Source organism: Chroicocephalus ridibundus, chromosome 9 (genome assembly GCF_963924245.1).
Source record: "Chroicocephalus ridibundus chromosome 9, bChrRid1.1, whole genome shotgun sequence".
Lineage (NCBI taxonomy): Eukaryota > Metazoa > Chordata > Aves > Charadriiformes > Laridae > Chroicocephalus > Chroicocephalus ridibundus.
The window spans coordinates 8,431,185-8,443,755 of NC_086292.1; the positions used below are offsets into that span (position 1 = coordinate 8,431,185).

Sequence of the window (12,571 nt, forward strand, 5' to 3'; positions counted from 1 at the left end):
TGTGTGAAATCAGTACCTCTTCTCTGCCTTTACTCACATCTGGGGCTGACTTGTCTTGTATCTGTGAACTTGGCTTTTGATGTTAAAGGTCTTGTTTCTCTTTAGCATTGTATATAATTTTACACGTATCTCAGAATAAAGAAAACCAATCAGTTCTGATAAGCTTTAACTTTGGTTTTCCAAAGGTGTTAATGGTTAAGTATTAATTATTTTTAGGGAAACTTAGAAATGTTTCAAAACATTTCTATTTGTACTTAGAAGTGTACAAATATATAGTGCTGTAGCATCCAAATACATTTTACTTAGTACATATATGTTTAAATATTTATATCAGAGGGAAATTGTCATAATGCTATGATACAGACTATGAAAAACAGGTGTGATAAGTAGATTTGGTATTTTTCTGTGTCACAAGAAACTCAAGAACAAGGAAAACCACCTTCCTATGGGTAGCTGGGATTAAACAACCAAATATTTAAGCTATTAATATATTTTTGTCTGGTTAATTGTTTGGGGTTTTTTTAAGCATAAATCTCACATGGAGGTAGGCAGAAGTGTACATATTGCATATTTGAAAACAGAGGTTTGGCAAGGCATCATTCACTTTGTAATTAATTAAAAATTCATTACAATTAATTTTTGTAATGTTGCAAGGCTGGAAATTAAAAGGCAAACTATTATGACATCAACTTTTTTGACCATGCTGGAGTGAAAACTATGTATTCCATATGTTTCTGTGGTTGAGTCTTCTGAAATTGGTATAAACTAAAGACATTCTCAATTTTATAATTTTCAATAGCAATGTCTGTGTTCATGCTACCTGTGTATGGTCAACAGTTATCCTCAGTGTTCCTGGTTTGTGACCAAAGCAATGTTGAAGACCTGTTTAAGGAGAGCTTAAACAGGAGAGCATATTCTAATACTCTAGAATGATGTAGGTGACTAGGGTTCTACTCAAGATGACTTGGATGTTATAAGCTATCAGATCTGAATATGAGATGTAGTCTTGCTCTTTACTGCTCTGCTTGGGTATTTTTCTGTCATTTCCTGTAATTTTACAGAGTGCTATTTAGAGCATATTTTGGTGTTTTCATCACTAGAGAGATGAGTTCTCCAAAAGTGTCTTTCATAGCAGGAGAAGTGATTTTCTGCTGTTTTATGAATTTAAGAAAATAAAATATCAACAAATCCTTTCTGAGGGCATTGACTTGTGTTATTCTTACCTGTTTTCCCCAAGGCTATTAAGTGTTCTTGGTGTCATTTCTGCTGGATTTGCTTTATAAAATCTCTGCTGTTGCATACTCAAGTGTTACTAATAATACTAAGTCCTATCCTTTTCCAGTCTGTGATGTGTAGGAGTCATACCAAATACTTGGTAGGGATTACAGTATTTTTCAGGTATTAAAGGCACCCATTTCTCCTGTGTCTATAAGAATAGGTGCTTCAGAGCTGCACGTGACAAACATTGGAAGAAATGTGGGTGGAGCCTTTAAAGGTGATGCATGTAATGTTGTGGAATGAGTCAGGACTACCATAGTATTTGTCGAATACGTACCCAGTTCTGGAATTTTCTTAGAGAAGAAACAGCAATAAGAAACATCAGATCAATGTTCAGTATCCATAATGATCAACAGGGAGTTCTGTTGCCTCTTTATGTAAATAGCACTTCTGTACTACTGTCAACGTGATACTGAGATGTGGTCTTAAATCTGTTTTGTATCATGTCATTAAAATGTATCAGCTATGCTTGTAATCCCGTTGGAAGGAAAATCTTGGAATTCTGAGATATGCAATTATGTAAATACTATTAGAGACTCTTTTAAATCTCCTTTGGTTGCCAGCAATAATAAACTTTTTCTGGTAACCTTATTCTTATAGTATTGAGACGTGAGCAAAGTATAAAACCATATTTTGCTATTGTCATTGTGGCTTTGCTTTGACTTCTATTCAAGGTGGCATTAGTTATTTTCAGATTATTAACTAGCATTGCACTTCTTTCTTGCACAGAATGTCTCTGAGTAATGACACTTGCGCGCATCTACTGCTTAATTTTAATCGATTTTTGGAGCTATGTATCAATCAGATATTGCTGTTCTTTGATACTGAGGTACTGCTGCAACTCATGAAATAATTTGGAATACTTTGTAAAGGAAAAATATCAGAAGAATTTTTTTAAACCATTTAGATTCCATATGAGAAAGAAACTCTTACCTTCTCATAAGAGATATGAGATGTTCTTGTCTTGGAAACTTAAAATGCAAGGAGAATGAAAAGTTCCACAGTTCATTAACTAATTCTTCTTCAGAAGCGGTAGTTCCTGCTGAATTATTTTCAATTTACTGCAAATTTTTTGATCTACTAAGACGGATCTCAATTGGTAGAACAAACTCTTACATTCAGTCTTGCTCATGGGCTTTTAGGTATGTACCTTGCAAGGATATACTATATATGGATAAATGTTAGTGGAATGCTCAGCAGTTCACCAATGTTCATCTGTTTCAGAAGTTCTTAGAGATATTTTTGAAAGAAAGAAACAAAAAAACCCAAAACCCCAGTGTTTTCATCCCTGGTTTCCCTGTAACCTCCATCCATTATTTGAGGCTATGAAAAATATTTTCATTGGTAAATCCTGAAGTTCTTTGAGTATTGATCTTGCTGTTCTGTAGATGGGGGAGCATGTTTGGGCTTTAAGTTGAAAATTGATGAAAGGTCAGTCAGTTGATTAGCATAAGGCAGGAAAAGCCATCTCAGTGCGGAATCTTAGTTCTGTATCTGCTTGGTTGTTGCGTGGGAAACTTAGCAGAACTGCTCTCCATCCCTCAGAAGAAAACTGAAGGAAGGCTGCAGGGCATTTATCTTAAGTTTGTGCGCTACATAAATTAAGTGTGATGAAGTGAATAAGAGAAAAACTGCTGAAATGGATATAGATGAGTTTTGCTAGTGCAATAGTCAAACTTAGCTTGAGGTAAAAGAGAAGAGACAAGATTTATATCTTTTTTTAAGGTGTATTGACATGATTTCATTTCTATACCTGTCAAAATACACAATATGTGATTCTAAAATCAAGCAATTCAAACTTTATTTATAAAACTGTTCCTAATGATCTTCTGATTTGTTAATAACCTCTCCCATTACTTATAAAAAGTAGGAAGAGTCCATGTATAGCTCGGGCATTCTGTCTGTATCAGTATGCTAGCAGTCATGAACCCAAGGAGGTTATCAGCTTTCAGTATGCATTTTATATAAGTCTGTTGCAAAATTAAAAAGGCTGACTTGAAAGTATACTTAAATTTTGTGTTTCATCAATATCCGTGAAAGGAAGGTGTTGTACGGGCTTAAAATTATTTTTTAAAATATCCATAAGCAGTCCATAATCATACCTTTTTTTCCTACTCAGGCATTTGTAAAGGATGTGCATGAAGATTCTATAACAGTTGCGTTTGAAAACAAGTAAGTTTATTGCTGATGTTACAAATGACAGAGTATCAACCTTGCATTTGATTAACCTAAATATAACTTAAAAGATGCTACTCTATATTATTAGATATTTTTAAGCTTGCTGCTAGCATGTTTTACAATTGTTTGATATTTACTCTGTTGTGACATTTCTGTATAAACACTTTTAATTGTTTAAATATTTTTAAGTACAAAACTGTAGTAATATGGGTTTTGTTGGGAAGATAAACATGTTGTTACTGAATTTATGTGATGACAGCCCATTTTTGAATAAGACAGCAGTGGTACCATGACTGCTTCTTTCTCAGGTGAATGGCTTATTTTAGATTTAGCAGGTTACGTTACTACAAAATTTGTTTTATAGATAAGTGATAAATACCAGTTTTCTAAGCTAGAAATGAAACGATGTTTGTTTCCCATCATTTAAGGGCATAAAAAGTGAAACTTCCATTATGCCATTTAATTTATGTTCCGTTTCTTTCCGGAAAGAAATAACACTGCTGTATGCTTTTTCCTGTGAATCTTTGTTATGGCATCATTTGTTGTATTTTGGAAATTGTTTTCTAGTTTCTTTAAAAATAATCTCTTCTTGTCATGCTCATTTCATCCAGTCTGTGTTAAAGAAACTGAAAATTAAAACTGTATGTAGACTGAATCCTGATCAAGTTTTCATAATGAATAGCAGAACCAAAGAAAAAGAAGAAACAGGCTTATTTTGAAGCAAGTGTCCGAACATGTTATGAAACATTTTATAACCTCTGTTTTTAGTGTTGGAGTTAAAACATACAACTGTAGGTAGAGTAAAAACCTCTGCTGGAAGATTTCAAAACAGCACAGGTAGTATCAGGGATTCATTTAAGATGCCTGATGGCCATCTGGGTGTGTTTCTTATTACAGATTCATTGGATTACATTACCTTTAATACATATATGCACAAAAAAGCTTCACAAAACTTAAAAATGTAAAATTAATGGATTGAAAAAGTTTCTGACTTCTATTTACAAAGAAGATGAATATGTTTAGGCCATTCATTGTGTTTTTATTTGTAGCTGGCAACCAGAGAGACAAATACCATTCCACGATGTGAGGTTTCCACCACCCGCAGGCTATAATAAAGATATAAACGAAAGTGATGAAGTAGAGGTATGTATGCTCCATTAACAACATTTTGTTTTGAGAAGTGAGAGAACTCAGGGTGAAAAATGTCAGCCAAGCCAGTGGAAGGAACCTTTTTTGGTTCCAGGTACTATATAAAATGCAATGTCAAGCATGTCATCGAAAAGCTATTTTGACAGTTGTAAACCATACAGCTATTTTGGAATTCCATGTTCCATGACCTCCATGCTGATTTACCAACATCGTCAGTGTTTCTTTGATTATAGATCAGTTCTTTATCAGAACTGAATTAATCTAGAAATAGATAACTGGACTGTAGTTATTCAGCTGTAAGTTAATAATGTCTATATTACCAAAACTTGAAGATGAATGATATAATTTGCATTAATGTGTGCGTACATAAAATATGGAAAATATATATGCATCTGTAAATTCTTATGTATATGTATAGAGGCTGGCTTTAATATAGCACATTCCTAAAACTTCCTTATTTTATAAAATTGATTTGTATAATTACTTTTTAAAAAGAGACCTTTATTTTGCTTCTGTGCTATTTAAGTTTATTTTGATTTGAAAGATAAGAAAACAGCAAAACTTCTTTGGTGTGGATGTGGCTGATATCAGATATGTGCTAAAGAAGTGTAGATATGTGTACTCTCCTTTCCACCCACCACCTGGTAGGACCCCATCGACTTACACACAATTGGAAATATTGTTGACTAAGTATTAACAGATGTAGAAGGCTGAATTGTCTCTCTTTTGACTGTATGCAAGACTGAACAGCTAATGCCAGTAGATTGGGTACAATTTTATATATCTGTATGGTCTTACATACATAATTTTGTCCTACCTGTATTTGCAGTAGACGTTTCGGCAGTTACATGCTTGCTATGTAGTGCTTAGATTAGACGCTTGATGTACCAATGTATTTTGCTGGATTTTGTTCTTACAGCAGAGTTTCTGATCCTATTAGTTACTGTTAGCTTTTGTGATGTCTTTTAAGAATGCTACAGCTATGTAACGTATGTATTTTGTTTAGGTTTATTCCAGGGCAAATGAAAAAGAACCCTGCTGTTGGTGGTTGGCTAAAGTGAGAATGATAAAGGGTGAGGTAGGAATATGCATATATACATATATATTTTTTAAATATTTATTTATACTTTATTTTTCTTATGTTGTTTTTTTATATTGATGTGGACATTGTTTTTAACCTCTCCCTCTTCATTTTCCAAGAATTCCTTGATTAGGGCTGTTGCAATTACTGTTAACCTCAATCTGAAAAGTTCAAATGTGACTTGAACAGTTAATAAAAGTGCCTTTCACTTAATAGTGTAATGCTCACTCTTGTCATAAAATGTGTGGCTTGGATGATTTTATTATTTTTATATCAGTTCTACGTAATAGAATATGCAGCCTGTGATGCTACATACAACGAAATTGTCACAATTGAGCGTTTGAGATCTGTGAACCCCAATAAACCCGCAACAAAAGATACGTTTCATAAAATCAAACTGGCAGTTCCAGAAGATTTAAGGCAAATGTAAGTACAAGTGTTGCTTTATATCTTGTTTCAAAATGTGGGTGACTTCTTGAGCCTGACACAAGGAATAAAGATGCTTCTTCTACTCTGATTTTTAAAATTTTCATGTAAGAATGTAGAAAATCCAGATGTGGACATGCTCATACTTAAGAAATACAAAAAACTATTTTTGAAACGCAGTTTAGTCCCGCAGGAGAAAATACTTTCTTCAGGGTTTTAAGGTTTGTGTGCAGTATACATTTAAGATTTTTATTCTTACAGCTGTTCAGTTATGTGCAGAAATTAATCTGAATCCATTCTTTGTCAATTTTATTGATCACTTTCTAGGGGTCACTCCTTCATTGGTAGGGTATCTGGCAATCTATGCAAGTTGGTATTTCATGACAAAAGAAAACTGTGCCTTACCTTGAAGGGCATAAGGTTTTTTGATGATGGCTGTGGGAATATTTGTGCGATAATCAAGCCTCCCATAATATGATACAGAAACAGCTATTTTTCACCTAGAACACGGACATGTCATTCTCATGTAAATATAGCTCTCAAACTCAGATGAATACTGACTCCCCTTTTCTAGCTTCAGATTACTTTCTGCTTTTTTGAGGTGCATGTTGTTGCCCTGGTGTGGAATAAATTATAAATTCAGGTTAAACTAAGAATTTCTGAAGTTAGTGTTAAAGTACACAAGTTCACCAAGTAGGAAGCGGACAGAAGAAGCCCGGAGAAGCAAAATACAGTGTGAGATGAGTATAAGTCATTAGAATGTTGCAGTGGTTTCAGTGAAGTCGCACATCATACTGATTCATGGTGTGTTTGAAAGTTGAACTTGCTGATTGTAACAATGATAGCTTTTTAATGTACTTTTGCTTAACTGGTTTGCCATTTCGTAAATGTAGATACAGAAAATTTCTGAAATATTTCTAATCCTAGTTATGTGAAAACAAATGAAAGAAAAATGAGTATAATAAAGGATGATAACAGAATAAAATAACACCTGTATTAAAAGGGAGGAGTTGGATGCATTTATTTAGATTCTTTGTATTAAGAAATTAATCTTTTTGGTTGTGAACCATAAATGCAGCAGTTATTATTTTTGACTTTGTAGTGTTTGTATTCCTAGGTGTGCCAAAGAATCTGCACATAAGGACTTCAAAAAAGCAGTTGGAGCTTTTTCTGTAACATATGATTCTGAAAACCACCAGCTTATTATTTTGGTAAGTACAAATGTCTAACCATACCATTGGCAGTGGCTTGTTTCAAAAGTTCATCTGTAAACCACTGTGTTTTCTTATTAATAGTCAATCAATGATGTAACAACAAAGCGGGCAAACATGCTGATTGATATGCACTTTCGAAGTCTTCGTACCAAGTTATCCCTGATACTGAGAAATGAAGAAGCTAGCAAACAGCTGGAGGTATGTTGTTTGTTTTCCCTGAGTAAAAAATACTTTTGCATTTCTTAACTGGTAGGACTTGCATTGGGGCAAAAGTAATTATTATGCACTGATACTATTCTGGTGTTAAGAAGAGGCAGATGGAGATGTAACCCAATAAAGTTAGTTTGTGGTTAAAGGGCCTGTTCTTGCAAAAACTCAATTTTATCCAATCCCATTTTATTCAGCAGGATTTTGTGTGGGATTAAATACAAATATATATATATATGCACATATTTTTTTATAGTTTGAAGCATAAAATAACTTGCCATTGTTGCACAAATAGTGCCACATATTCGATAGCTTTGAATTACTGTTTTTAAAAATAGACGGGAGTTAATATGGCATGATGGTGAGATGGACTAGAATTGGATCTTGCAAAAAAACACAGTGAAAATGAGAGATGGAAGGGGTCAGACTGATGTTGGTAGGATGTACGAAGGGATGGGTTTGTAGATAAAATACTAGGAAATCATCTTAAAGCAGATAGAGCTTCTGATATTCTTGTGACTGGAGAGTGGGTGTTGACTGGCAAGAAGCTTGACTCATCCTTGTCCATGGGAAAAAGAAGAGAGAGTAGCCTAGGTAATAAGGGGATCTTTAGACAGTGGAATTAACATTTCTTCATGGTTTTTCTCCTATCTACAAATCAGAGAAAATAGCAACACTTCTGAAAACTTCTGTTTAGATGTCAGGAACTAGAAGTACCACTCGAATGACTGTAATTCAGTTTTACATAGGTGTGTACCAGCTCTGTTACTTTAGAGCCAGTTTCATACCCCTACCCCAAGGGTTACATAGATTTGGTTTTGGCTTGAAGTGGGCTGTGGTGTTAGTAGTTCAGGCCTCTCGTATCCAGTAGGTGTACTCACTGTCACAAGAAGTTCTTCTATTCTCTTTTTAGTCTTTTGATTTCTATATTTCAGAGCTGTAACCCAAGTTTGTTTGGGTCTTGATTTTTCCCAAGACCAAGAAAGGACAGGTTTCTTCTCATTGGTGTTCCTTCTTGAGCACCCCACTGTAGCTTTTCAGTAATCCATTCTTCTCTGTCTTCCTCCAGAACTGACAATTGTGTGGGCAGTTTACCTCTTGAAGTGCAAAGTATTATTTTGGAGGTGGGAAAAACAACAACCTCTTTAGAGCTAATTCTCTTTACATGCCCCCACAAATGCATGTAGCAGCAGCTGTTGTCATTGATTCCTTTGCCAATCTAAGTCTTGTATTCTTGCTGTCATTGTAAGGCTGAACCTTTTTGCTGCTGGGAAGGATTTAAGAATTGGTTCTCACTAGAAAACTGTTACTGGGCTTTAGTTTCTACCTGACCAGTACTGAAGTGAAGGTTTTGAGATAAATATATATGGTTATAATGTGCTTGACAAAAGTTGGCTCTTATTTTTCATGTTGGCATTTGTGTTTCCTGTACTTACAATACATATAAAATCAAGTTCAACCAAATGTGAAAAGAAAAGCTTCAGTTAGCAATAATGAGTATGATTTTTAGTTTTATTGTTGAGACGCTGACATACAAACAGACTGCACATGTCCATCTGCAGAAGAAATATTTAGTGAACACTTCGGGCTCTACTACATTATTATTAATAGTTCATTTTTTCCATCAAATAAACTCTTTTTTGTGTCTTACTTTCTGAACTCTAAATGTCTGCCACTTTTTTCTTCTACATGTTTTACCTTTATTGCTTTCTGAGCCATAATTAGGAGAGCAGCTTCTTTTTTGTTGCTGTGCTTTTCTTTCCGTTTGTTATATCTTGTGCCTTCTTTTCTGCATATTAGCTTCTTGACTTGCATGGCTCTACTTCTCAAATGTGGCTTTTAGAGCATCAATAAAATAACCAATTTTTTTTTGTTTGTGTTCTCTTTCCCAGTAGATGTGGCTTAGTTATTATTTTGACATACTAAAAAGCCTGAATTTACAAGTGTGTTTTTGCATTCTGGTTTGTATTTTATTCTAAGTGCAATTCAGTGATGGCCTTTTACGTAGGTATTAATACATTATTTGCATAGTTGTTTCTTACTCATTTATTGAAGGGAAGTAGCATACAGAATTCCCTATGTTTAAATAAAATACATCTTGTAATACATAATTTACATAAAAGCCAATGATATTTTAGTATGAGAAATGGCTGTCATAGCCAAGGTCCCCAGTGATGATGTAGCTTCATGTTTCCTGCATAGCATAGATGGCTGTGTTAACAGCCGTTGATCATTGACTTGATCATGCTGTTCTCTACTCTCATGTGGCAGTCTATAACAATGCCAACTAGTAAATCAGCATTTGGATTATCTGTTAGAATGTAAATCTATGAGTATTTAAAAGAATGTTTGCTTCCTGAGTTGTCTGTAATCTAGTTAATAAAGTACTTGATAGAGGTCCCTGAGTATATGAAGTATTTAATGACACTTGGACGCTTACCCCACTATCTACAGCCAATTCTCTGTGACAGTGATTTAGCACAGGATATTTATCAACAGCTTTAAGCAGGAGTGGGTCAGATAGATAACAGTAGCAGTTTAGCTGGGATGAAGTAGGGCTTACAATGGACACTTTCTTGATGTTTTCTCAACCTCTGTAGGGTCTCATGTTGCTGAGGTTAAACTGCTAATTTAAAATGTGCTTGTATATGTCTTCACAGTAGTTACAGCTTTGATTGCAATGCAGAAACACGTATAGGGTTATATATCTTGGCTCTGAAAAGATAATATATAGCTTTATCTTTTCTTTTCCTTGCAAATACTCTTTCCATTTCACTTCATAGATTATCACAGTTGGAAATTCTCTGTCTTCCCTTAATGTATTAAACTATTGTTGCTTTCCTGTGTTCTGTTATGCTCAGACTCTTGTGGATAGCATCCACATTTTTATGTACGAATTTTACTTACTATGGTAGATGACTTTTTTACACATTCTGTGTCTGCTCTTCTATGTGGATTTAAGTACTATAACTTCCTTTAAATGTACGACAACTTCATTGTCATTAAACAATATATATTTTGTTCTGTATGTTTATACCTTACTAATTTCTCTCCGTATGTTTCTTTTAGTTCTCAGGGTGACCAAACTTAGTGATATTCCTGTTTCATATATAGCACAAGCATCCTATAAGAAAACTATCTGTTTTTTGAAAGTATGAAGAGGCTGTGTAGGAGAAACTTACCAGTCATTGTTTTAGTCTTTTTAAATGTGTGTTTGAAAAAAAGCAGCTAGTTATCTTTAACAGTTTCCCCACTTGCTTGACAGGTTGTGGACTGCATGCAATTCAGCATTTCCCAGGTGTTTGTCCTTGCACTCATGAGGCCTGTTCATGCTAATAATCTGAGCCACCTGGGATTGGCTGTTCATACTAATACAGGATTGTATGGTTGTTGACAAAGTCTAGGTTTTCTGCATGTTTGAGTATTTTCAGCACCATCGAACTCCACAGCGTACTACAAGATACTTTCAAAATCTTCCTTCTGTTCCCAGCTCTCTTCTGCATGCTTGTGGTGTAGTGGAAGCTTTATACAACTAAGAAAATACTGAAATTGTATTTTACGTATGGGCATGTGTGTGTATACTTGTGGATCAAATCAGAGCTCGCTAACGCAGTACTCTTGGAAGCTCAGGACTGCTTTAGGAAATTTACTTTGGTCATTGGGGTTATAGTTTGTTTGGGGTTTTTGTCCCTGTTCTGTGTATTTTTTGCAAGTTTTATGCAGGTTTTCAGTGCTACTTTTTCAGTTACTTTGAAAATCCTCTTCCAGATCCAAAAGTTGGTTAGGGTTTTTTTGTTTTTCTTTTTATTCTTGGTATTTTATTTCATATAGAATATCCTCATTAAGATTCTGTAAGCCATTTTGTATTGTTTGGTTGCACCATAGAAGTTGCATGCGAAGGTGATGAGTTGCAAAACAGTCACCAGGTGTTCAATTTGAGAGTAACTGCGCCTTAAACATGTGATTGAAAGTTGTTTTAATAGTATAGTCTTTAGTCATTGTTATTTCTATGTAACTTTTGTGTCCGGTGCTTGAGTTGGTGCTGTTTCCCAGTACCTGTTGATTGGGTGCAGTTTTTTTCTCGGAGATCCATAGGGTTTGCTTTAATAATCAACACAGCTCATATTTTACTAACCTACATGAATGCCATCTTACTTAGTAACGCTTGATATTCTGTGGTAATCCAAAATACAAAGATGTCAGCACAGCTAGAGGCTAGCCTAAATATGCTAATATTTAACAGGTGATATTAGGACTTCTGAAGAAGACTTCTCATTGGTTTTGAAGTGAAAATAAGTGCATTAAAAGGATTGATTAAAATAAAAAGTAGGCTAAGTACTCAGTTAAAGAATTGGCTCTAAATTTATGTTGATTTCTCTCTCTGGTGTACTAAAAATCAAAGTATGCTAATGTTATATTTTTCTTCAGAGTTCTAGACAACTTGCATCACGATTTCATGAACAGTTTGTTGTACGTGAAGACCTAATGGGTTTGGCCATTGGCACTCATGGTGCTAATATTCAGCAAGCCAGAAAAGTCCCTGGCGTGACTGCTATTGATCTTGATGAAGATACTTGCACATTCCATATTTATGGAGAGGTAAGTTTCCTTCTTTAGCCTTTCAAAAAAAAAAAAACTTGGGGAAAATGGATGTCATTTCTCATACATCTTATCTATTTTAGGATCAAGATGCAGTGAAAAAGGCAAGAAGTTACCTTGAATTTGCTGAAGATGTCATACAAGTCCCAAGAAATTTAGTAGGTACGTCAATTCTGGAGGCTAACTGTGTGATAATAAGGAAAAATGCCTTGTGAGAACTGTATTTTACTTTTAGAAGGGTGACAGGGTAAAAATTTGAAGAAGTTCCCTTTGCGAAAGGGTTCTAGTTGGTACAGAGTTTGGGTGTTTGGGGATTTTTTGTTTTGTTTTCCAGCTCAATGCAGAATTTTTATGGACACATTTACCTTCAGTATATGGTAAGAAATTACCTCCTTGTTCGCAGTTTAGGGATATCTTAAACTGGAAGGAATGTTTTGAT

The 12,571-nt window shown here is 34.7% G+C and overlaps 1 protein-coding gene across 4 annotated transcripts in view; it reads left to right on the forward strand.

The window, feature by feature from the left end:
• Nucleotides 1-12,571, forward strand: part of FMR1 (fragile X messenger ribonucleoprotein 1) — a 33,763-nt gene that overhangs the window by 5,193 nt on the left and 15,999 nt on the right. For all 4 annotated transcript variants that reach the window (XM_063346450.1, XM_063346451.1, XM_063346452.1 and 1 more), the window contains exons 2-9: nt 3,398-3,450; nt 4,506-4,599; nt 5,612-5,683; nt 5,964-6,112; nt 7,230-7,323; nt 7,408-7,524; nt 11,962-12,132; nt 12,216-12,294. In XM_063346450.1, coding sequence (XP_063202520.1) covers nt 3,398-3,450; nt 4,506-4,599; nt 5,612-5,683; nt 5,964-6,112; nt 7,230-7,323; nt 7,408-7,524; nt 11,962-12,132; nt 12,216-12,294 — 829 coding nt within the window. The remainder of the gene's footprint in view (nt 1-3,397; nt 3,451-4,505; nt 4,600-5,611; nt 5,684-5,963; nt 6,113-7,229; nt 7,324-7,407; nt 7,525-11,961; nt 12,133-12,215; nt 12,295-12,571) is intronic.